Below are 22,810 nucleotides of genomic sequence, written 5' to 3'. Positions count from 1 at the left end.
CAGCTCGCTTCATTCACAGCCCTCTTTGGAAAGGAACAGATTGCCAAAAATATAATTAAGAATTTTAATCTTATTAAAAAAATCATTAGGTTAACTTCTGTCTATTAACCAAGCTCAAGTGAAATTTTAAAATTCACATTTACACCCTTCAAATTATGGAAAAACTGTTCGTATGTATGCACACACGCAAAGAATGAGAACTGTAATCTTTTGTTTCCACAAACTTTTTACCTGTATGAAATCAGGAAGTCCAGGAGGTTGTAAATGATGTACATATATAGCCAAGGATCACACACAAATAAAGAGCTTTGGCATCTTTACCACCCGCAGATTAAAAAAAACAGGATTGATCAATTACATGTGCATGTGTTAACAGCTGCCCCTACAACAAAACCATACAAAAAGGAAATTTTCATATAAAATGGGGAAATTAAGATTATGGCATACATAATGCATGCTACAACCGTATTCTCCCCCCCCCCCCCAAAGAAAAAAAAAGAACAAAGGGCATCCATATCTCGTCACCTACAGCTAAATTTATGTACATTGAGGACTGAAACGGCAGTATTCCCCCTTTGTTCTCCCCATCATCAGTTGAAGACGCAAAGAAAAACCTGATCCCCTATTTCTGCAAGCCGCTGTTCCCTGGATCATAACAACACCGATTAAACCATCAATTATAAAAGGGACTAAAAATGCAGCAAACAAGGTGAAGCCTTACCTTTTGCAGAAGAATTAACGTTCCTGTTTGAAGATTTGCTACCCTTCTCATGCAAACCACTGGAAGAAACCTTGCCTATAGGTAAGGAGCTCTGCAATCCTTCCAATAGCTGTAGAAATGAAGTACCATGAAGTTAGTTCTCACCAATGTTTAAACCGACCAACAAAACTAGGAACTCGGAGTTTGATCCTCGACTGATTCTATGCATATCCCATGCAGCTGGAGCCCATGACCCGAAAGCCAAGCCAGGATGATTGTCTGGGTATAAATATTGGTAGTCAACATGCAACTAATGGAATTTCATTACAGAAACTAATGCAGATATCCAGAAATAGACATGTATAAGAAACCATAAATAAGAAAGCAAAAGCACATTAGCAGCTCAATTTGGTTATTTGCAAAAAAAAAAAAGCAGAAGATAAGGAATCCTCGTTAATGAGGCTTCCTAGAGAATTAGAATTGCACACCATTAGGGCCTCAATAACTTTTCACTTTTTTGGAATTTGAACTACTAAGTGATGACGGTGATTCCCATTGAGAAGGCTATAATAAATCGATGGAATCGCAGTTCTGTTCCAGACATTTCCACATTTCAAGCAAATGGTATTTTGTGATGCAAAATCCAGTTCTGGTATTTTGTGCCATAGGGTGCTAAATCCAGTTATAGTATTTTGTGATGCAAAATTAGACTGTCACAAAGAAAGAAAACTTAATGTGAACAACATTGATGAGTCAAAAGAAATTACCCTTGAGGTTGGCTGAAACCTACGGTTAGACCTCCGTGGCTCAATAGAGTCAGAAGCCAGCTTTCCTTGAACATTGGCAATAACCAAAGCCGTTTCTCCATCAGATGAGAGCTTTTCACTAGCCGGTGCAAGTTTTACTTTTCGTGCTTGCCTAGAATCTACAGCTGAAGAGTACTTGTTCCTGTGTGGAAATATGTCTAAAAGCCGCTGTGTAGAAGTAAACAGACCCGAAGAATTTGGTATTTTTGGAGCCTCAGGCAAAGAACCAATTTCGCTTCGGTTCTGTCTCTCTAGGTTGTCTTCATGGTTAACGGAATGTTGCACATTTGGTAGATCAACCCCAATAGTCCCAGTTGAAGGAGGCAAAAAAGAAACTGATGAAACAACCTTTTCAGATGTGCTTTTGCTTTGAGTGCCCTGCGACTTTCCCGACTTAACATCCTTCAATTTTGAGTTAGTTACTCGACCTCTCTTGGGATCATCTTTGGAAGCATTTTTCAACCCAGAGGATCTTTGTGGCATCAAATACTTGGAGAACTTGGCCACATTGTTTGTTTCATCAACCTTGCCAACCTGCTCTGCAGTATAGTGCTTACTGACATCCATAAATTTTCTTTTCTTCCCAGGCTTAGGGACACCAATTACCACCCTTGATCCTTCCTTCAGTAATCCGGTTTGCCTTACTTTCCATGAAGCCAGATTATTATCTTCTATGGTGTTCTTTCCAACAGAAAATAATTTTTCCTTGGCTGGCAAGTCCAATGGTGCTGACTCTTGATGTTTCGTTGAGACATCAAAATGTGTAGTCTTCGACAGATTCACTTTCCCCTTGTCAATTGGTGTATCACTTTCAAGTTTTCCACCTAACTTTTGCCGTTTATCAAGTGGAGCATCACCCTGCTAATCATAGCATGTTCAGAAAATGAGAACTGATATGACAGTTGCCATGAACTAATCTTTATGAAGATGCAAATCCAATCAAATATTGCTATATTTAACATTAGGAAAGGAGAGCCAACCAACTATAACAAAATACTCACTCCAACCTCATTAAGCCAACTATCACTTTCCCTTGACCATTCAACCCACTGACCATCCTTCCAAACTAAAGATGGCCGAATATTCCAGGCGCTTACAGTCCGTATATCTCCTTCAGCTGCATATACAATCCCAATGGCAAATACAATTTCAACACTCATTAATTAGTTTATGATTAAGATAGATAACAATATGCTTTCAAAGAAAAGCAAAAAAAGAAACAAACATAAACAAACAAGTGAAAGTGAGGCAAAAGAACACAACATTGATACAAATTCAGTCCACGGATCAAGTAGAATATAATTCTTACACTTAAAGAACGCTAGGATTGCTATGTCACATGGGTGCGGGTGCGGGTGCGGGTGCGGCACTTTCAAAAAAACTGGGTGCGGGGGTGAGGCAAAAATTATATATGTATATATATATATAAAGTCCAACAGTTGGACATAAATGACCCTGGGTGTGTTGACTGCACCCAGGGTCAGGTTGACCGCATCGGGTGCTGGTGTGACACGGGTGCGGCACCTAGTTGGAGAATCCCTGTGACATATAGGGCAAAAAAAAAAACTCTTGGCAATTTTTTTTAAGTCCGAGAATTGGACCAAAATGACCCTGGGTGCATTGACCACACTCAGGGTCGGGTTGACCGCACCCGGTGCCGCACCCACACCCGCGTCGAGGCGACGCGGGTGCAGCACCCTGCTAGCCGAATCCCTGTGACATAGATTGCACCAGAGCTGAGCTGAGCCTTGTTAAGCTCACCTCAGTGACACTGGTACAAGGTTGGGGGTTAGGCTCATGCTTGCTTTCGGCTCAGCCAAACTCAAGCCAAGCCTTGTAACAACAAAGAAAAAACCCGTTTCTTTTTTTCAACATGCATGAAAAGGTGGGGACTGGGGGGCATGAAAAGTGTGGGCTTTGAACCTATGACCTCTTCTTCGAGAGAAAAGAGGATGACATGCTAAAAACTGCATTACATGTGTATATATAAGCTCTACGCGAGCTTAAACAAAGTGGAGAGGAGGCTTGGCTCATTCAAATAAACCAGCCTAGAAGGCTCAGGCTCATCTTTTTAAAGAAACAAGTGAAGCTCAAGCAAAGCTTTAATGAGCTTCTCTCGCAAGAGGCTGAAATTGTTACGCAGCCCTAAAGGAACCCTGCATTTAGGTTTTATGTCCATTCATTCTTATTTTGTAGTAGTTAAATGAATGATTAAGTAAACACTAGAATCTATGAGAGTTTAGAACCAGGGGCATGAAACCTGTGAGAGTTTAGAACCAGGGGCATGAAACCTGACCAATGCAACACCAAAGAGACTTGGCCAAAAGTATGAAACAATAAAAAATGAGTAACAATAAGCAACAGAATCACTCATTCATGTGCAACAAAGTACAATAAAAAGGAAAAAAAGCAAGCAAATCTTTTACATGCATTTACAAGTGAAAGAAACAAAACAGTGAGGTAGACCTTATTAGCATTACCTGGAAAATGAACAGTCAATTTGGTTTCATCTTCCTTGCTTTTCTCTGTGATAATTCCTTCCCACCACCTGGAAAAGAATTCTGTGCATTCAATAAGATATGATCCACCCAGAACAAATAGAAATGACTAAAACAAAAACAAAATCTACCCTTATGGAAAACCTGAAAAAACACATCCAACAAAAGAAAATTAATATAACATGTAGAGGGCAAGGAAAGTATGCCCCCAAATCCAGAACAGAATGAGAGGGATAAAAATAGGAAAGAAACTTATGCTGCAAAAGTAAAGATGGCACTTACCATAAAATCTAACTACAACTTGGCAGCAAATTTTGGCAAAACCATGAAGAGAAGTTTTCCTTTCCTTTGTGTAACAGAAAGGAACAGTTGGGTAAGTTACAAAGGCTACATTAAGTCAATCTCAAAGATTCCATGAAACAAACATGATCACCAGGAGTATGCATCATGTCACTGAAAATATATAATGTGAAATCATCAAAACCATCCGGAACGCCACGATAATGCAGGGAAAGAGATTTTTGGACAAATCAAACTTCTTTGAGATAGGTCATGCAGACATATGGTTGTAGTACTCAACTGGCTGTCACATGTAGTTAAATGACCAGATCAACATCAAATTTTATCACATGGTCATATGACAGAAGGTAACACTGGGAAGGTGAGATCAAACATATTTACAGGGGAAATCCCAATCAAGTGACCTTTTTTGAAGGTCTCCAACTCCAAGTGGAATTAATTACCCTGACCTGTTTTGGATTGTTAAGCAGTTTCCAATGTTCTTTACTTTATGCATTATCAACAAAAGAATCCACAGCTTCTTCATGTGTCGGTATTGTGGCCTATTAGCTAGCAGTATGCAACAATTACAAGAAACCCAAATTTCAGTCACATCAGCCAATAATATGAAACAGAAACATAAAATGCTTTCATACCCATCACGCATCCATGCATCAATATGATCACCAGTAGACCAGCTATAGTTCCCCATAGCTGCCCTACGCCGCTTTCTTGTACCTTCAAATTTCACGGCAGTCATAGGATGAGCAATGCGTATTCTGGGAGGTTTACCATCAACAGCATCAAGAGGTATCCACACCTTTAGCTGCCCTGAGCCTTCAGCATAGCAAATAGAGCAATGAAAAGAAATATTATAAACCTACACCCCATACATCTAAATTCTACACATAGCATGTCTATTGAGAAAAGTAGTGGCACAAGGGAGTAGAGCAGAAGTATCAGCCACCAAACTTAAAAAGTTACCTTCATCAGACAAAAGATTATTGTAGCATACAAAGGCCTTCCCATCCTTTACCTCCAATACGCTGGCTGAAAACCAGACAGATCTGAGACCTTCCTCATCAGAAATAACCTGTCATTTTATACAACATAAAAGGTTAACAAACAGCAAAAAGAATGAATGGCTGATAACTCCGAGGGTCACTGGGCCAATTGAAAGCTTGATAGTTTGGAGTGCCCCTCCGAATACACACGATCAGCTTGACCTTAGAAGATTTGCAAGCTGCCATCCTAAAACTGAAGTTACTGAACAATGACTCAAACGCACCTCAACAAGTGCTCCCTGCTTAATGGAGTTTCCTTTTGAAGTTTCAGTATGCTCATGTTTTACGAGGTCTTCAGATTGCACAAGGATGGATGCATTTCTTGATTCAAGTTCTGATAAAGGGATGGATCCAGCACTATTGGCAGAATCAGAAATTCTCCAGGTTTTCGGCTGGTGCATCTCTGCGGTTTCAATGATGGGAATGTCCTGATTTGTCACATTTACAAGCTCTATTCGGTTATCAATTGACTGTTTTGATGACTCTTTAGAAAAACTAATGTTCCTCTCGTCAGAACCTCGAGTAATATCTTTGTTCGATGAAGCCTTCCCATTCAAGCTATTAGGAGCTCCAGCATCCCTGCTAGATGGCTGTTCTAGCTCCATGGTTTTTGCTTTTATTCTGTATAACCCAGAGATATCTTGATGTTTCCAATGACCCTCAAGACCAGCTTCAAATAATTCATTCAATGTCAATGGGATAGAGTCACCCATTGCAACAATTGCAGTTGCTTGGGATACAGCCTCTGCAGCTAGCTCTGCAGCCTTTACTACAGCATCCAGATTCTGCGCTCGTTTTGTGGCAGCTGAAGCAGCTTCAACCCTCTTTCTAGTGGCCTCCTTTGCAAATTCAATGACCGAACTGGAGATGCCCTGTTTCCCTTTCCCTGTCAAAGTTGATGCAGGGGTAACCATTCCAGAATTTTTCCTAACTTTAGAAATGCCAGTTTCAGTACCACGACCACCAGTGACAACCCTATTCACTGTTAATGCCTCATCAGCCATCAGTTTTGCTTGCAATGCAGCATCAGAAGCAACCTTAGCCACTGCAGCAGCTGCCTTAGCAACTGAAGCAGCAGATGCTGCTGCAACAGCTGCAGAGGCCAGCTTTGCTTCAACATCAGTAGTGAGTCCAGAGTTCTTCTGCACAGCAAGCTGACTGCATATTTCCTGGCTATGCCTAACAGTGGAAGCTGCAATTGCTACAGCATTTTCTGCATGTAACTTAGCTTGTTCAATTCGGCTGGAAGTCTCTTCTAAAAAAATGGTTCTTCCCTCAGTGTGGCCACCATATATCAACTGATAATTTGTGGAGGGTGCCACAGGAAGATTAGGTGACATAGGATCACCAGAAGCAGCTTTAGATGCAGAGACTGCAGAAGTGAACGGTGAAGTAGTAGGTGAAGGAAGGGAAATAGATGCAGGGATGTGTTTAGTAATTACAGGTGGGGATCCTGATTCTGTTGTGGATGGCTGAACACATAAAAGCCGACTCTCATCTGAAGGCACATTCTTCTTCCTCTTCCTTGGCTTTTGCTCTGCAGAAGGCTGCTTACCAGGAGTAGCAGCAGCCCTCCGCTCTGTCAGAATGCTTGCAGGAACAACCACAGAACTCACAGTAGAGGACAAAGGAGTAGATGCAACTGGCTGGCTGACAGTAACAGACACCACTGGATGGTCTCGATTAGGAGTTGCTTGAACAGTTTCTGGCATGGCAAAAGTGGCATATGGTGAACCAGCATCCAGGGCTGATGTTTGAGGAGACAAAATCCATGGAACAGGACTAGAGACATGAGAAGGCCACGGGCTGTGGTGTCCTGCAAAAGGTCTTATGTGGGGGGATGGATATAGGTGTAACGGTGTGAGGGTTGTATGAGGATCAATAGGTGAGGCCCTTGCTACACTATTGGCCTGCACTACATCACGAAATGAGGCTGAAGTACTCCATATTGGTGAAGGCATTGAAACTTCAGGATTTAGAAGAGCCACAGAGGAACCCTTGATAGCTGTTCTACCAGCAGAAATAATGGCAGATTTACCCTGAACAGAATTTCCTCTTGATGCTTGCTCAGTAGTTCTTGTCCCTGAAATTTTACACTTTTCCAAATCAGATGTAAATTAAACTCTCAGAATGTGACACGCCAACTCCAAGAGAAAAAAAAAACACACCTGAGCAAACAAGGGGAGAGATCTCAGGGTTAGTAGCCCAAGATTTCTGACTACAAGACCGTTCAACAGCCACATGCCACGCATTTTCCCACATGCTCCTTCCACCATCTGATTGTTACATAAAAAACAGGACCATTAAAACCCAATAGAATTCAGCATCAGCCATTGCAAAAGGAGGAGAGCAAAAAATCAGAAAAAAAAAAGGAAAGATATAGAAGCAAGGCCATACAGACCTCTCCCAGATTCACCAAAGGCTGAAATCATACAAGCCTCATCTGGTGCTGTACCTTGACTGAAATAGAACACCCCAACCTATCAGGCCAACAAAAGCAAAAACTGCCACAGACATGGCCAGCATAACAAGGAGAACAAAGGAACCAACTTACATTAGAGATCCATAAACAAAAATTTGTGCACGTAGCTGTAGTTGCTGCATATCTGTAAAAGGCTGCTGAAATAACGCTGATGTCGGAGAAGCGAAGGCATTAAAATCCGATATATTAGATGCCCAGCCAGCTGCAACAGAATATGGTTTTGTAGTGCTACCTTCCACATATGCTAATTTTTGCACCTCTTCCACTTGCACTGGAGTGCTCAGTAAAGCTCTGCCAGGACTAACTGAAGCATTGGCCACAATTTTAACATCATGTGCAGTTGATGATGCCGGCTTTGTCGATGATGGCTTTTTTGCAGGTTTTCCTTTACCGGTGGTTACCCTTTCAGTTCCACTATCAGATTTTGACCTGCTTTTACCTGTACTGTGACCCTTTCCAGCTTCAATCATCTGTTCATTAGGTACTTGACTCCCACAAGATTTCCCCTCTCCTGATCCCCTATGGTTGGTCTGATAAAAAGAGAGAAAATTTGTTGGCAGTCCTCAAATCTATAAATAAATGTCAAGAAGCATATATACAAAAAAAATGAAACAATAGTCAAGAGTAAGTTAACAAGCCAAATTAAGCTACCTGAAATGGATCAACAGGCTGAACAGAAGGAAATGGTTTCCAGCCTTTTCCATTCTTTTCATCTACAAATGAACCTGCCAGTTTTCCTACCTCAAATGTGAAACTTTTGTCACTTTCTGACATATCACTTCCTCCAGGAGTTTTATCAGTTACTTTTAGTTTATCAGAGTGACCAGAAACATAAACAGCAGCACAAGACACGCTCCCAGAAGCAGGAGAACTCTGAACCAAAGACTGCTTTTCACCTTCATGGTACTCACCTTCACTCACGCAAGGTTCACTGCAACTAATGATGGTAGGTGAACCACAATCAGATTCAACAAAATTTACAACATCCGTGTCAGCTTTAGGGGCATCGGCATCATTCTTCAAAGAACCACTCTTGCAAGAGACATCCTCAACACAATTTAGTGCATCATCTGTGAAGAAACAATTTATATGACCGCCAACTGGCATTTAATGATAATACCAGCACTTGAATCAAATCAGAAACTTATAAACACATCTTAAATCTATGGAGATCAATGCATTGGAGGTCCTTTCTGGACCCAAACCAGAATACATTACTGGGTCAAGGCCAGAATAAAGTATGACTAAGAAATAAGAGGTGAAGATCAAGCATATAGGTGTAAAGGTTGCACAGGAGACAAGTTGGGTCCCCGTCTGGGATGTTCAAGGTCGACTCATTTAATGTGAGCCATATTCGAGCTCAGCTCAAGCTCAACCCAAGAACAGCCTTGTGCAAGCTTGGCTCAGGTCAAGCTCGAGCGAGCATGACTTATGCTTAGCTCAGCTCAAGCTGCAGTATTTTTATTCGGAAAATGAAAAAAACTTTGAACACCATTGTTATCAAGGAGGGAATGGGATTCAAAACCACCACCTCCTTAAAAGAATACAGCACCCTACCCATGAGTAATGACATGAATGCACACATTCAATAAAAAAAGAAAAATTGTGCAAGCCCCAATGAGCTTTACCTTCAATCTCAAGCTTCACTTGTTTGACTAAGCAAGCCTCAAACAAGGATTCAAGCTTGGCCTGTTTACTAAACAAATTAAAGCTTCAGCTGAGCTCAAACTACTCAGCTCGTTCGGCACCCTAACATGAGTTGAATGTTTTAAAATATATATATATATATATACACTTTTGTAATTTGTCATGACCCACAGGGGTATTTTTGTCTTTTATCCTATGTAATTAGAATAGTCCACTAGGGACTACACTTTGTACTTTTTTCCTTTTCTTTTCATTTATTGACTAAAGGCATTTTGGGCTTTGGACAGAGTCATTGGGACTCATCCCAACGGTCATAAATATGACCGTTGGGGAGCTCCCTCCTCTTGGTCCCCTTTGATGTATAAATAGGGGCTGTTAGCCCCTCTCCTTGTTAATGCTTTTTAAGCATATTATTAATACATTGTTTATATTTTTTATGTGTTCTTGTTTGTGAACATTGTCCTTAGCCCTTTGTGACTCTTTGTATCTTGCCCATTGGTGGCTTCTTACTTGTGTGATTGTGCACTCTCTATAGCCTCTTGTCGCATCCTCTTTGTGCACTTGGATTTCATTATAGAATGACAGTCGGATAGATACAAATGAACTCATATCTCCCTCATAAATTATGTACAGAAACACTAAGCGCCAGACACCTCTCTCTCTCATGTATTAGTTTTATCCGTCTTAGCTTAGGCTTTGCCACCCTCCAAAGTCCAAAAAATTCCAGCTCCACCGCTGATTGCAGTCCAAGTTGGCCTGATTTTTCTCTTTTTTTCCATGTGTACAACCCTGACATCACCCATTTTACCCAAATTAGTTCCACCAAGTCAAAATCCCAAAGGAAACAAAACCCAGTTCTTATATCCAAGTTGATACTGTCTGGTACATACAGAAGAGCTGAATCCAGATTCACACCGTTGAACCAACCTAGATCAAACCTAACCAAATCCTACTTACAAAATGCAAATCATGGTAAAACACTAGTATAAGAAACTAATAAAAGCAAAGATAAGCAAGTTAAAAAAAAACATCATAATTAATCACAACACAACCATTTCCTTCGTCGTTTAAGTAGCAATTTATCATATCTAATAGAAGAAAGAAAGAAAAGGACCAGTTTCTGGAGTAAACAACACATAAATAGCATGAGCAAACACAAAAAATAAGGTGCTTTCCTTAGAAGAAAATGGTACCTGAATTTGGCACTAGTGGGGCTTTTATACCATCAGAAGCAACTTTTAAATCTAAATCTGAAGGATTTGTCAATGTAACAGTGGACGAACAGGCAACAGAACATGTCCCATTCTTTGTGCTCGAAGGAGGATTTTTACAAGCAGTTTCTTCTAAAAATACAATGCTAGCTTCACTAGTCTGATGTTTGCCATCGCACATGCTAGTCATAGATCCCGGAGCAGAAACAATAGGTGGTGCAGGCCGTTCATCTTTTCCATTTGGTTTATCTGCAAAATATCCACCATCTTCAATGCCTATGCATTTAGTGTGCACAAGTACCAGAAACAGATCCCATGAGTTCTTCCTCTTGTAACTTTTGAGATCACATGCATGGCCTAGAAACTTTATAATTATATGCACCGTGAAAGCCACAGAAAATGTGGAGACAAAACACAGTAACTGATGGTGATCACCTAGGAGCCTAAGGTAAGAAAGAATGAATGAAAAGACTCAGGACCTTAAAACAGCTTATAACTAAATTACCTGTGACAATTACTGCTGAAAATTCAGATTTTTCCAAAGAGACTTCAGAATCTGCAGATGAATCAGTTTGTTTAACAAAAGAACGAGAGGAAGCAGAAAAATCCTCCATTTTTTTAGAGTTCCAAAGAGTGCTCTTTTCACCTTCAGATGCCTGAAGCGTATGTTGCACATCATGAGAGGAACATCGTACAGAAGCCAAAGAATGACCCATCACCGGACTAGACAATTCTGCTTCATAACTGCAGTGTACATGTTCCCCAGTACCTGAAGCAAGATTAGCCCTGCTTTCACCATCAACTTGCTCATCTAAAGAACTTGATACAACCAATTTTTTTTTGCCTGTTTCTCCTGACCCAGGCATACCTGATACCCCTTTTTCTTGTTGAAGGCGCTCCTTACTTGACATGGTGTTATCCTCAGTAACTGTCTGGTGAACAGCGCCCTCTGAGTTGTCAGTAACTGCAATACCAAATACATTCCCTGAAACAACTCCAGTCGGTCCAGCATTAACCTGATCCAAAAAAACTGTCAAACCTGCAGAAGACAAGCTTTCAGAGACCATATTTTCCGAGGTTTGAGTGTCCAAACCAACCATCTTACATTGTACTGTATCTTTCTTAGCAAGATCTTGAGGAGATTTCATACCCATATTTCCAAGATCACAAGCATCAGCAGATTTAGACATGACCAAGCCAGACGATGCCAATGTCTCATTGTCAAGAACAGGTACACGATCAAGCATGTCATCACCACATGATTGCTGTGAAGCATCTTTGCAGCAAGACCCTGAGGAATGAACGTCTGCCACAATATGATCTTCCATGCTAGGTGATCCTGGGCGATGACTTTCTAGAACTTCTGAGCCATTGTGCACTACAGTAGGATCCATCTTACTACTGTCTACTAGTTCATCAGCAACCTCCTTCTGTGAAATAGGCTCCAGACTCTCAACAACTTCCGTATTTGTTGCTTGAAATTTTATGCAACTGAAGTCAATGGACTGAGAGAAATCTTGCATACATTCAGTTGTATTGCTAGAAGGAGACATCTTTTGTATCAAACAGGGGTTTCTCACAGCTACACTACTGTCTTCAACCAAATGTGTTTCATCAAGCTGATCACTTTTCTTATCCACAAATTCTTCCTCCATAGGGTGGTCATTTATTTCTACATCATTGCCAGGAATTTTGTCAATAGTAGCATTAGCATCATCAGCTGTGATGACAAGCTTATTAGAGGTTACCTCCTTTTGAAAAGCAGAATCATAATCCACTGCATCATTCACAACAGATTCACCATGTAATGGGCCCTCATTGACTAACTTACTCTCGGATTGTTGAGGGACTAAACCTTTCACATGCACACCTTCAAGGCACTTTTTACCATCTACTAGCAACTCAGCATCAGTATCTTGAAATGATTCAGCTGCAGTTGAGATCCTCTCTGATGAACAGATAGGTCTACTTGCTTCCCTCTCATGCAAGTCATTTGTCATCATATCTTGATCACTTACCATATGAGGAATATCCCTTGGAGCATTTTTTTCTAGTGAAGGTGAAATCTTCAGACAATTTTCAAGTGATACTATAGGCTCAGCAGAGGAGGCATTTGCTGTATTAGAAAAGGAATCATCTTGACAAAATCCAGAATTCATTTGTGTGTTGAACTTATCAAGTGCATCACAAGCATCTGGTTTTGAAGTGTCACCTTTATCAGCATTCACCTCATCCTGTCCAACAGAATTCAGTAGCATTTCAACAGATTCAGAAGAAGCAGCCTCAGACCAAACATTATTCTTCCTTGAAATAGTGCAGGATTCTTCAGCGCTCACACCAAAGTCTATGCTTTGAGAAACTGGATCAAGCACCAGAATATTGCTATCTTCTCTTGAATAGTCCTCAATCCAGTGATCTTCTGTCTGATTTGGGATGTCAAGTAATATACCCGTTTCTCCTAAACTATCAAACCTTAAATGGACTTGAAGGTGTTCATCTAGGTCAAACTTAGGAACTGCATAAGAATGTAACCCTGGGGGGAATTTACTATCCTCTTCACTGACTAATAGAGTATTTTGGGACACAAATTCATTGTCATCATAATCCATGAGTGAATCCCTACAATTTTAAAGGTTGGAAAAATGAATCACATTATAGACAGCCTTGCGAGGACCTTTGCAGACAACCAAAACTTTTCAGGCAGAGAAATAATTTTAAATAGTCATACTCACCAAGCATGAAACAAGTATATGCACCATGCAATTATTTTCCACAAAACAAATATCCATTTATAAAAGAAAATTTCCCAAAGCTATAGGTTATAGGACGTGACTGCTGCAAGACAAACACAGGTGATCAGAAGGCAAGATTATTGAGGAGTAAACAGTGCCTCTGACAGAATAACCTGCCAAGATAGAAGAAGATTCCCCAAATAGATTCCAATATTCCATAAATAACCAAAATAGGTCTATAGAAAACAACTGATCCAAATTTTCTCAGGCCATGTGAATGTAAATGACTTCTGCTGCAATACATGAGTCGTTACCACCACAAAAAGTGCAGTAAGGCTTAAAGAACAATAGAACCCGCAATCTGGTAGCCCATCCTTCAGAATAGATATTCTTCATTCAATATATGGAATGAATGGTGAATTTAGGAGTTCAGGGGGAATGCAAGGTTAGCAAGTAAGCAGAACAATTATCAAACTTCTGCAAATCAGTTCCTCTCTATGTAAGTATGCTTTGGAAGTAAAACTGACAACCAAGTCGCTCCAGATTATGCACTTGTAAACAATCTCAGATAATATAATTATAACCACTGACCAGCAACTGTGACAACTATGTTCCATATGTTGGAGAGCATATTATAAACTTTCAGCCATCTATTTGTTCCTTGGGAGCATGGATATTCTGCCAGTCCTTGTATTGATCTAAATCCCTCTAAATGCCGAAAAAGTCTTTAGTGGGACAAAAATAAGCAAGGTGCCACCAATGGTTTATAAGACCAAGATGGTGACATCAAGAGGCCCAGACCCTGTCCAGCAGGTCCAAGTCCAGGCTATGTAGAAACCTCACCATAAAATAGTTCCACAATGGATCATTCTATGTTGTATCTTAAAAGGAACAGGTGTGACTGGTTGGGGCCTACATGAAGATGTTTGTGGTCCTACCCATCCAAAAAGAATCATCTCTTCAGTAGCCATGAAATTCAAACTAGACAACTTTTTTTACCTCTCCTGCGAGCAATATGCCTCCAGCTAACCAGTTTCCACATCACTAGGACATGCTAAGTGATATGAAGTTTAAGATACAGCTAACCTGAATGATGAACACAAGTTTGTGTTGCATAGAAACATTATAAAGTGTAAGGGATTTGCCAATCGAGATGAACTAATTAAATGTGCTAGGACTTGACTAAAGGGGAAGGGACCATCCTCCAAATCAGACGCTTCAGCAGATTCTCCAACATTGGCTTTAGAAGGATAGCATAAGTGGATATCATAACTCTACCGTAAAACAACAACTCATTCCCCTTTCATCCGGTTATGTCCCTTATCTATTTCTAGCCTGTAGTTACTACCATATACAACAAAGTATTTTGGTCTTTGGAAAATCCATAATACTGTGTTGATATTGAGCCTTTTAAATGATGACATCAGCTTTTGGTGTCAGAATACATCAAAACAAAAGGTAAAATAACAGGATTAACTTCAACTGGAAGAGTTTGTATGCTCGCAAAAAACAAACACCCTACTAGCACTCATACCATATTCTGAAGATAAACACTGCAAAAAGACAGAGGGTTAGTTTCAACTGATGAACAAGGGCATAGAAGCCAAACATTCCCAGTTAAGATACAGTCGATTAAAGAAAACTACGGACACCCTCAAGTTACAATGACTACATGAATAATAATATTCACAAAATGTTAACTAGCGCTATAAGTTACCACTTCTGATATTCCTAACCCCACCTGGTCAATACTTTGGGTTACTAAAACTGGAAAACTGAATCAAATCATATGAGAAAAAAAAATTGAGAGAGAAGACTGGCAGTTCACAACTATACAATTATAAGGTTTCAGCTAAGTCTCTTGCATAGAGAAGTGATATATATAGGCAAATTTTATTTGTAACACCAACTACTAGTGAATTGAGCCATGCTACCTGGTGGGATTGGGAACTCAGCTTGTGACTTGTGAGGTAGACCACATTTACCAGATCAAGCCTACAACTACAGCCAAACTATTTTCCAGTCGCAATCAAGCCCCCATTCTGGTTAAGAATTGAACATGGGGCCTGGTTTTTTCCATAGGCATCATGGGACCAACAAAGGGCCTGTCATAGCCCTGCCTCACTTATCAAGATATAAACTGGTATATCAATGCAGGAGAATAATCATCCCATGTCCTCGATAGTCCCTGAAGGGTAATTGGTTTCTCCTTAGCACTCCCTTCAACAAAACATAGACACAAAGTGAACACATTAGCACCTAACAAAGCTTGGTGTTTTGATCCCCTTCAATAATTCCAGAAAGAGTATACCCTCCATCGGATTTGGGGAAGAGTAACTAATGAAAGACACTTCTAAACAAACACTTGCATCCAATCATCCAAGTAAGCGTATGAGTTATGATGCATTGCAAGAACAGAAACACCATCAAGGTGACTGTCAACCTGCACTTTTGAAGTTAACCTCCTGGTGGACGTACTAACCCATTTCCCCAAAAACAAATATGCTTGTGCTGATTGTAACATAACTTTAGCTTGATTTCTAAGTCATCCAGGTAATCACTCTATTACTACTAAATATATACATAACACAAATATTCTCAGGGGTGCCTTACGATGAAAAGATATGCATATGTAAGAAACACAACTACTTCAGATAAGTGTCGCAACAAGGAAGTAAACACTAGGTTATTGTTTCAGTAACACTTCAAAAAAAGAAGAGGAAATCAAACCCTTACAAGAACCCTATCTTTCGAGCCAACTTACAATACTACAGTACGCAAGACAACTGAAAAGTGGCTTACTACCGCTCAAAAGAACACAAAAAACTCAAAGTTCTAAAGCCAACAACGAACCCATCCATTTCCTCGCCCACTTATGTATCCAAACCCAGTTAGTTAAACAACTAAAACCGACGCAATTAAAAACCCTAATTCGTCCCAATTCAGCCACTAACCGTCCTCCAGATAGAAAAAGAAGGCGAAAAGAACAAAAATAGAGGGTTCGCGTGCTCTACCTCCCTCCATATGGTGGAAAATTCGATTGCGTTGCTCCTCCAAGGCCGAAAATTTCTTCTCCTACAATTTCATTTCCCTAGGGCAAAACCCGCCGGAGACGGCGACCGAGAAGGCTCCGCCTTCCGGTAAACCCTCATTCCGCCACCTGCAGATGCGAATTTCGGCCGTGAAACGTTGGCTAAAGCGATGCTCGGCCCCGCCAGTAAAACTTTCCGATCCGGCGATATTTCCCGGCCAATAAGCGAAAAGGGTTTTTGTTTTTTTGCTCGCTTTCCCTCGAATTCTTTCTTTTTTCTTCTCTCTCTCTCTCTCTCTCTCTCTCTTCTTTTGGACACGAAAGGGACGAACGAAACGTGTAATTGAAATCCAAGAACTTAAAAAGCCGCATTTGAATTAAGCACACGTTCTATAAATGCCCTTCTATCCTTTGTTATTTACGATTCTGTTCTTCCTTTTTCTGTCTCGTTCTGGTGAAAGTCACTTTACTGGTAGTTACTTTACTCGCGACTTGCGTGGTAGGCTATCAACGGGTCGGGTTTCACCCGACCGCAAACCGGATCAGATTCTATAAGACCCGGGTTTGAAACCAATAAGGCAGTCCGATTAGTTAGTCGGTTTGGACTTGTAGGGTCCGAGTTGTATATTGACTGGATCTGCTTTGTACAATTTCAAACGGGACCTGGGTCTGTCAGGAATTCCAATTAAGATCCGAAATTTTTCTATAAAAAATAATATTTTACCAGGTCTGGCACCTGTTATTTATATCCAGTCCTGGACCTGGTATTCATACCTCAAAGTTGGACCCATATCCAGAACCTCCTGGGTCCTGTTCAGGTCTGAACGTTGACAGATCCTGGGTGTCACTGGGTTGGATATGTGCAAGTCCCATCCAGGTCTGTATCCGGATCTGACTTAGAGGTTTGATCCCATGCCCGAGTCCATGACAAATCTAATGGGGCTTAGGTAGGATTTGTCTGGGCCTTGGCCTAGGTCCACATTACTTCTGTAAAACCTTAATTTTAAAAACCGTCCGTGTAAAATTCTTCAGATCTTGATTGGATATCCTCTCAAACTCAGGTCCGGTTTATGAACCTCCAAGCCATATCTGGGTTCGTTTATTGTTTGGATCCCACGATTAAACAATCGGACCTACTGTTAAGGGTCCGTACTCCAACAACATCAAGTTGGTACCGTCTCGGGTCTAATCGGGTCTCACCTCACCTATTGACAGAGAGAGTGCTTAGTTAGTTGGGCTATTCTGGATCTTGGACAGAAAATGGATGGTTATTTGGTTATTAACCAATCCGAACAGATTTTGGAAGTTGGGTCGAAGAGCAGGTTTGAATCCAAACTTAATCACCGGGTTTGGTTCCTGCCTGGTTGGACCTGGACCCACCTATCTACTGGATAAACCCACATTTATCGATCTTGAGCCTCTCGACTCTCTAGTGGGTCCTTGAACGACTGGGCTCGTCTGCTCCAGTTGGGTAAGATAGAAAGCCGGATCGGACCCATGTCTGGATAAGTTTTCAGCCCAGGCATGACATGTCTGAATGTGATGTTTTTCAAGCCGGAAGCCAACATGTTAATACGGTCCTGGTCCGGTCTACGGCAGGTCAGATCCAATCATATATGATAAACATAAAATGGGACCCACATCTAGATGTCCCTATGGGACCTTATCATTAGATCCAAAAGGCAGGCCCACTAGTTAAAAGAAAAGGTCTTTGGCTGAAGCTCTCAATGGAAAGGGCAATAGCGTGACAGATAAAGGCCCAAAGGAAGGTCAGGGTCCCAGGGATTGTAAATAATTGGATCGTCCTTTGTACAAGAATTTGGATATTTATCCAATTAACAAACTTCCTTAAACCTCACATACAACAAAGCCACTTTGTTTCCGACAACGTAAAGTTAATTTACTAATGGCGTTTGTTACACGCCCACCATGGAAGCCAACTTTCGTAGGAAACCATCATGAAAGTGCTTTCCTAAGGAAAGCGACGTAGTTTTCATTTGAAAGCACCAGTTCTTATAGGGATGTGGAGCGGGTCGGATATTACCTGAATCTGAATCTGATTAGTCGGTTGTCAATGTAGGATCAGATTAATAATCAAATCCGGATTTGGTATTGAATTTTGCATCAAAATCAGAGTCTGAGTCGGACTAAGAGCCAAACCTGACTTAGTCAGATATGGATTCAGTTTTAGCTGATCTCTTCCGATTCAGAACCTGGACTGAAGTCCGATTAGGTCAGATTCAATTATGTCTAACTCGGTATTGACTAGATCAAACTCTCTTCCAACCAGTTTGCATCCATAATTTCCTATGTCACAAAGATATGTGGACACGAATAACCGTGATGTGGACTCGCAATTTTTTTTTTACAAAAAACACGGATGTTTTTTTAAATGTTTGATAATAAAACACTACTTTTTATATTTTAATATTAAAATGTATTTTTGTTGAAATAATACTAAAAACATTTTAAAATATTAAAATTATGCCAAACTAGTAACTTTACATGTTAGTGTCCGCGTCCATGTGGCACAATGCTACTTGTGTCACCATCGTGTCCCTGTGACATTAGTAAATTGTGGGATCTGCCTAACCCCAGCTTGCCTTTCTAAAAATCAGTGAGCGTGAAAAATAAATCTTAAAAGCTGAACATTTCTTTGGTAAATTTTATTAAAGCTTTATCCAAAAGTATTGATCTTTCTTGTTCCAGTTATTAATCAATGAACCACTGGGTTTTGAACCTACAACAACACACAGCAAGGAAACGTACACTGGCAGCTCCTATCAACTACCTGGAGCCCCGTTGGTGCAATCTGTGATTCTTTTGTTTTTTTTTAACAGTTTCTTGCCTAAATTCTCTGTAATTTAAAACATCAACTTTTTTGCGCTGAAAAGTGATTCCTTCTTCTTTGATGTAACCCTCCACTTCCATTAGAAGGGCAGTTTTGGCCAGCATGCACACCAGTTTTGGATAAGTATCGGGTGCAGATGTGCATATGGTATCAATGAGTTGAATCCAACAATATCTTTTGCTCGTGCTCTTTAAAATGAATCTAACCTTTTTGATATGATGCAAAAGAACATGATCTGTAGATTGATCTCTAACAATTTGGCCATGTTGAAGACATCTATAAGGTTAGATTGAGTGAAAACAACTTATATGCACATCCTTACTAAAGACTTTCATATATATATATATATATATATATATATATATATATATATAGAGAGAGAGAGAGAGAGAGAGAGAGAGAGAGAGAGCTACTGAATGAGCACAGAGCTAAATGAAATCTTGATTTTCTTTTTTTTTTTAATTTTGACTATATAGATGTGATCTACATGTTTTTTCATAGGAATCACTTCTAGAAGCATTTGATAATGATGCATGGATAAGTTTTTAGAATGTTTCGAAAATGGGCAGCCTACAATTTCCATTGTTTTTCAAGGCTTCAAATACCATTTTTCATCAAAAAAATGTTGATTTATTGTAAATCAATCATGTTGAATACATCTATGGGGTTGAAACTGTGAAAAAAAACACGGAAAATCTAATAGCATGTTCCCATATATATGGTAAATATTGGCTGCTGATCCTTAAATACTCCAAATATTTCTGATTACAATAAGTAGTAATTATTTTTGTTTTCAAAATTTTTCAATTTTTTGTAGATCAAATATTAAGGATGTGACCTACATGATTTGTTTAGTAGGAAAGTTATTTTGAATCATGTGATTATGACAAGTAATTAGGTTTTTAAAAGGGTTAAAAAATCAATGGCCAACAAAGTGCCAAAATTTCATAGCTCAAAAGATCACACTTTTACATCAGAAAAGCACAATGGAAGGCATGATTCTTAACCAACAAGTAATGTTAAACACATCTATGTGGTTAGATTGTGTCTATACATCTTTCACCTATGATTTCTAACTTATTATTTTTTTACTTTCATTAATGGTATATATATATAAAGAGAGATCCTCAAAATGGCATAGTAGCAAGTTTTTGTTTATTAATTTTAAATTTTACATTTGTTAATTATTACTTGTTTACTAAAACCATGCTTTGAATCAATTACTTGAAAAAAAAGATACCAATATTTTCTACAAAGTGCCAAACAATGGTGACAGGAACTGAATTAACGTAATGTGGGTAACAGTGGGATAAGGTGGTGCTTACTTTCTTTTTATAGGTAGGAAAAATCCATGCGAGTGGGGAACTTTTTCGAAAGAATATCAATTCCCTGTTTGAAACAGGTATAAATGCCCCTTTCATTGATAAAAGGGCATTTTCCATCACCTTTTATTACTTCCAACCGGTCCCTTACTGACAAAAAATCAATACGTCGAAAGATCCAAACCAAGTCCAACTTGCTTCTTCAAAAAACAACTTTCACGCGAGAAAGCTCGAAATGCCCATTGGGAATGGATCCAGATCATGGATCCCTTAAATGGAAGTGGGATCCATGAACTGTTTTCAGTGGAATATCTAACTAAGGTGGGCATTGGGTCGAACAGCGCCAGCCCAACCCAGTGCCCGCTAAAGCCCAACAAGCACGACCCAGACCAAAGGGACCCGAATCCTGTTGTGTTTGGTCTAGGCTTGATTATTATCGGGCTGGGTCAAGTTGAATTGGGCCAGGCCCTTTAAGCCCAATTGCTAAACGGGCCATGTTGGGTTGAGCTCTATTGGAATTGTATTTTGGCTGCACCCAGGCCCGGCCTGTTTAACCTTCGGGCTGGGTCGATCCCCATTCTTATGGGAGACCACTGTGGGCCAGGTACCCTATGACCCGGTCCCTTTTTTTTGGATAAGCATTAAAGCAACAATATTCGAAATGCACGTATGAACAAATTTGACACACTTGGATCCATGAGTAGCGCTGTCAATGGATCAGGTACCTAACTCATCAGGGTATACCTGGATCCACCTAATAACAAAATGCCTGGTTTTTCTGGTTCACAAAAAAATATCTCAAACCCGGATCCATAGATTTTCAGAAGTTAACTTTTACTAAAATTAGGGGTGTCAAGGGGTCGGGTTTACCTGGACCAAACCCTATAGGGTCCGGATATGGTGATAAATAAGAAGACCCGATCAATACATGAGTTCGGACCCGAAGGTCCGATTAATACATGGATCCGGATAGAGTTTGTGAAATTTTATACCAGACCTGGGCCCTACCCGTATTCCAAATAAGACACGCAATTTTTCAATGTAAAAATGATAAAAATAATAATATTTTATCGGGTATGGTCCGGGTCTGGTTCATGTAATTTTTATTGCGTTCGGGTATGGTTTCTCTTATAGTGGATCTGATTAGACTCGAATCCGAACCCGATACCATACCCGAAAATTGGGTCCAAGTCTTGTTCCACCTGGGTTCGAACGAAACCCGACCCGTTGACACCCCTACTAAAAATACAACACCTCAGTCAGGTCAGGTACTTGTGAAGGTAGGATATTATCGTAATTGTTTCAAAGTGCAATGGCATTCATGAATCGCGCTCCCTTAATAAAGCCAGAGCTTAAGGAAGACAGAGGAAGCATCACTTTCTACTTCTGCTGATTCAGGAAACACAGTACGGGCGGTTTTGGGTAAATCCATACCCAATTGGAACGAGAAACGTGTCGCCCTTGTTCACGCCGGATGGCCGACCTCTTATTTAAAGAGGAAAGCCACGCCACGCTCGCGTGCAGCGTAGCCGTGCTGCGGACGGTTTTGGAGCGACGGATCCCTCCTACTCTCCTCGCCCTGCGGGTCCACAAGGTTCACAAACACCGGTGGATGATCTTACTTCTATAGTGACAAAAGTAAAATTGAGCAAAATGTCGGCAGCCAAGGACTCGTGAAAAATATTTTTTTTTTAAATCTCACTTTTTTTTGCAAAATCTAAAAATTGAATTTTTATAAATAAATAAAAAATAAAAATATTTACAAAAACAAAACATACATGGTTTTTTATGATAAATAGTTGATAAAGACATAAATATCACCGTTTTACAGAAATATTGCATTTAAAATATGATATTTATGTTTTTGACAAAAATATCACGAGAAATTATTGCTTTTTAACTTTCAGTTAATTTCTCACTATATTTTCACGAGATTTGTCACTATGCTTACTTCTCGATGCGGATGATGATAGGCATGGACATTGTTTGGTCTTAGAAGGCATTGTTGTATGAATCATTGTGAATCAAAATTGATTTTACAAAGGCCCAATTGAGTTCAATATATTTTATTTTTATTTTTATTTTTTATAGGCAAGTTGGGGTTAGGCAAACCCCTACCAGTTATACAATGATACCATTGGGATTTGAACGTCCCAACACAATGTGACATGCACTAGCTGCTCCTAC

General features: G+C 40.0%; 1 protein-coding gene across 7 annotated transcripts; it reads right to left on the bottom strand.

The window, feature by feature from the left end:
• Positions 1 to 256: 256 nt before the first annotated feature.
• On the bottom strand, positions 257 to 16,795 carry LOC149821671 (protein SWOLLEN 1-like). 7 transcript variants are annotated; one of them, XM_089980812.1, is made up of 17 exons: positions 16,434 to 16,767; positions 13,420 to 13,519; positions 11,334 to 13,306; positions 11,193 to 11,243; positions 10,670 to 10,936; positions 8,481 to 8,899; positions 7,902 to 8,359; positions 7,749 to 7,807; positions 7,516 to 7,623; positions 5,572 to 7,430; positions 5,268 to 5,376; positions 4,940 to 5,120; positions 3,987 to 4,054; positions 2,508 to 2,623; positions 1,468 to 2,367; positions 722 to 830; positions 257 to 645 (listed from the first exon to the last, which is right to left on the bottom strand). In XM_089980812.1, exons 3-17 carry the CDS (start codon positions 13,294 to 13,296, stop codon positions 623 to 625), a joined length of 6,690 nt encoding a protein of 2,229 aa, XP_089836938.1. In that variant the 5' UTR covers positions 13,297 to 13,306; positions 13,420 to 13,519; positions 16,434 to 16,767; the 3' UTR covers positions 257 to 622. The 7 variants fall into 7 exon arrangements, with proteins under 7 accessions (XP_089836938.1, XP_089836937.1, XP_089836939.1 ...); XM_089980811.1 differs by lacking the exon at positions 13,420 to 13,519 and having other exon boundaries at positions 16,434 to 16,745; XM_089980813.1 differs by lacking the exon at positions 13,420 to 13,519 and having other exon boundaries at positions 11,193 to 11,456; positions 11,556 to 13,306; positions 16,434 to 16,745.
• Between the last annotated feature and the right edge of the window lie 6,015 nt (positions 16,796 to 22,810).

Source organism: Nuphar pumila, chromosome 11 (genome assembly GCF_984573655.1).
Source record: "Nuphar pumila chromosome 11, dmNupPumi1.hap1.1, whole genome shotgun sequence".
Classification (NCBI taxonomy): Eukaryota; Viridiplantae; Streptophyta; class Magnoliopsida; order Nymphaeales; family Nymphaeaceae; genus Nuphar; species Nuphar pumila.
Note: the sequence above shows the minus strand (reverse complement) of the source record. Positions and strands in the feature narration are given on the sequence as shown.

Coding starts and splice junctions, on each gene's coding strand:
- LOC149821671 (XM_089980807.1), bottom strand. CDS start 13,296: ATGGATTATGATGACAATGAATTTGTGTCCCAAAATACTCTATTAGTC. Junction 8,900..10,669: donor CCCACTAGTGCCAAATTCAG/GTACCATTTTCT, acceptor GTTTCTTCACAG/ATGATGCACTAAATTGTGTT. Junction 2,624..3,986: donor ATTGACTGTTCATTTTCCAG/GTAATGCTAATA, acceptor TTGTATATGCAG/CTGAAGGAGATATACGGACT.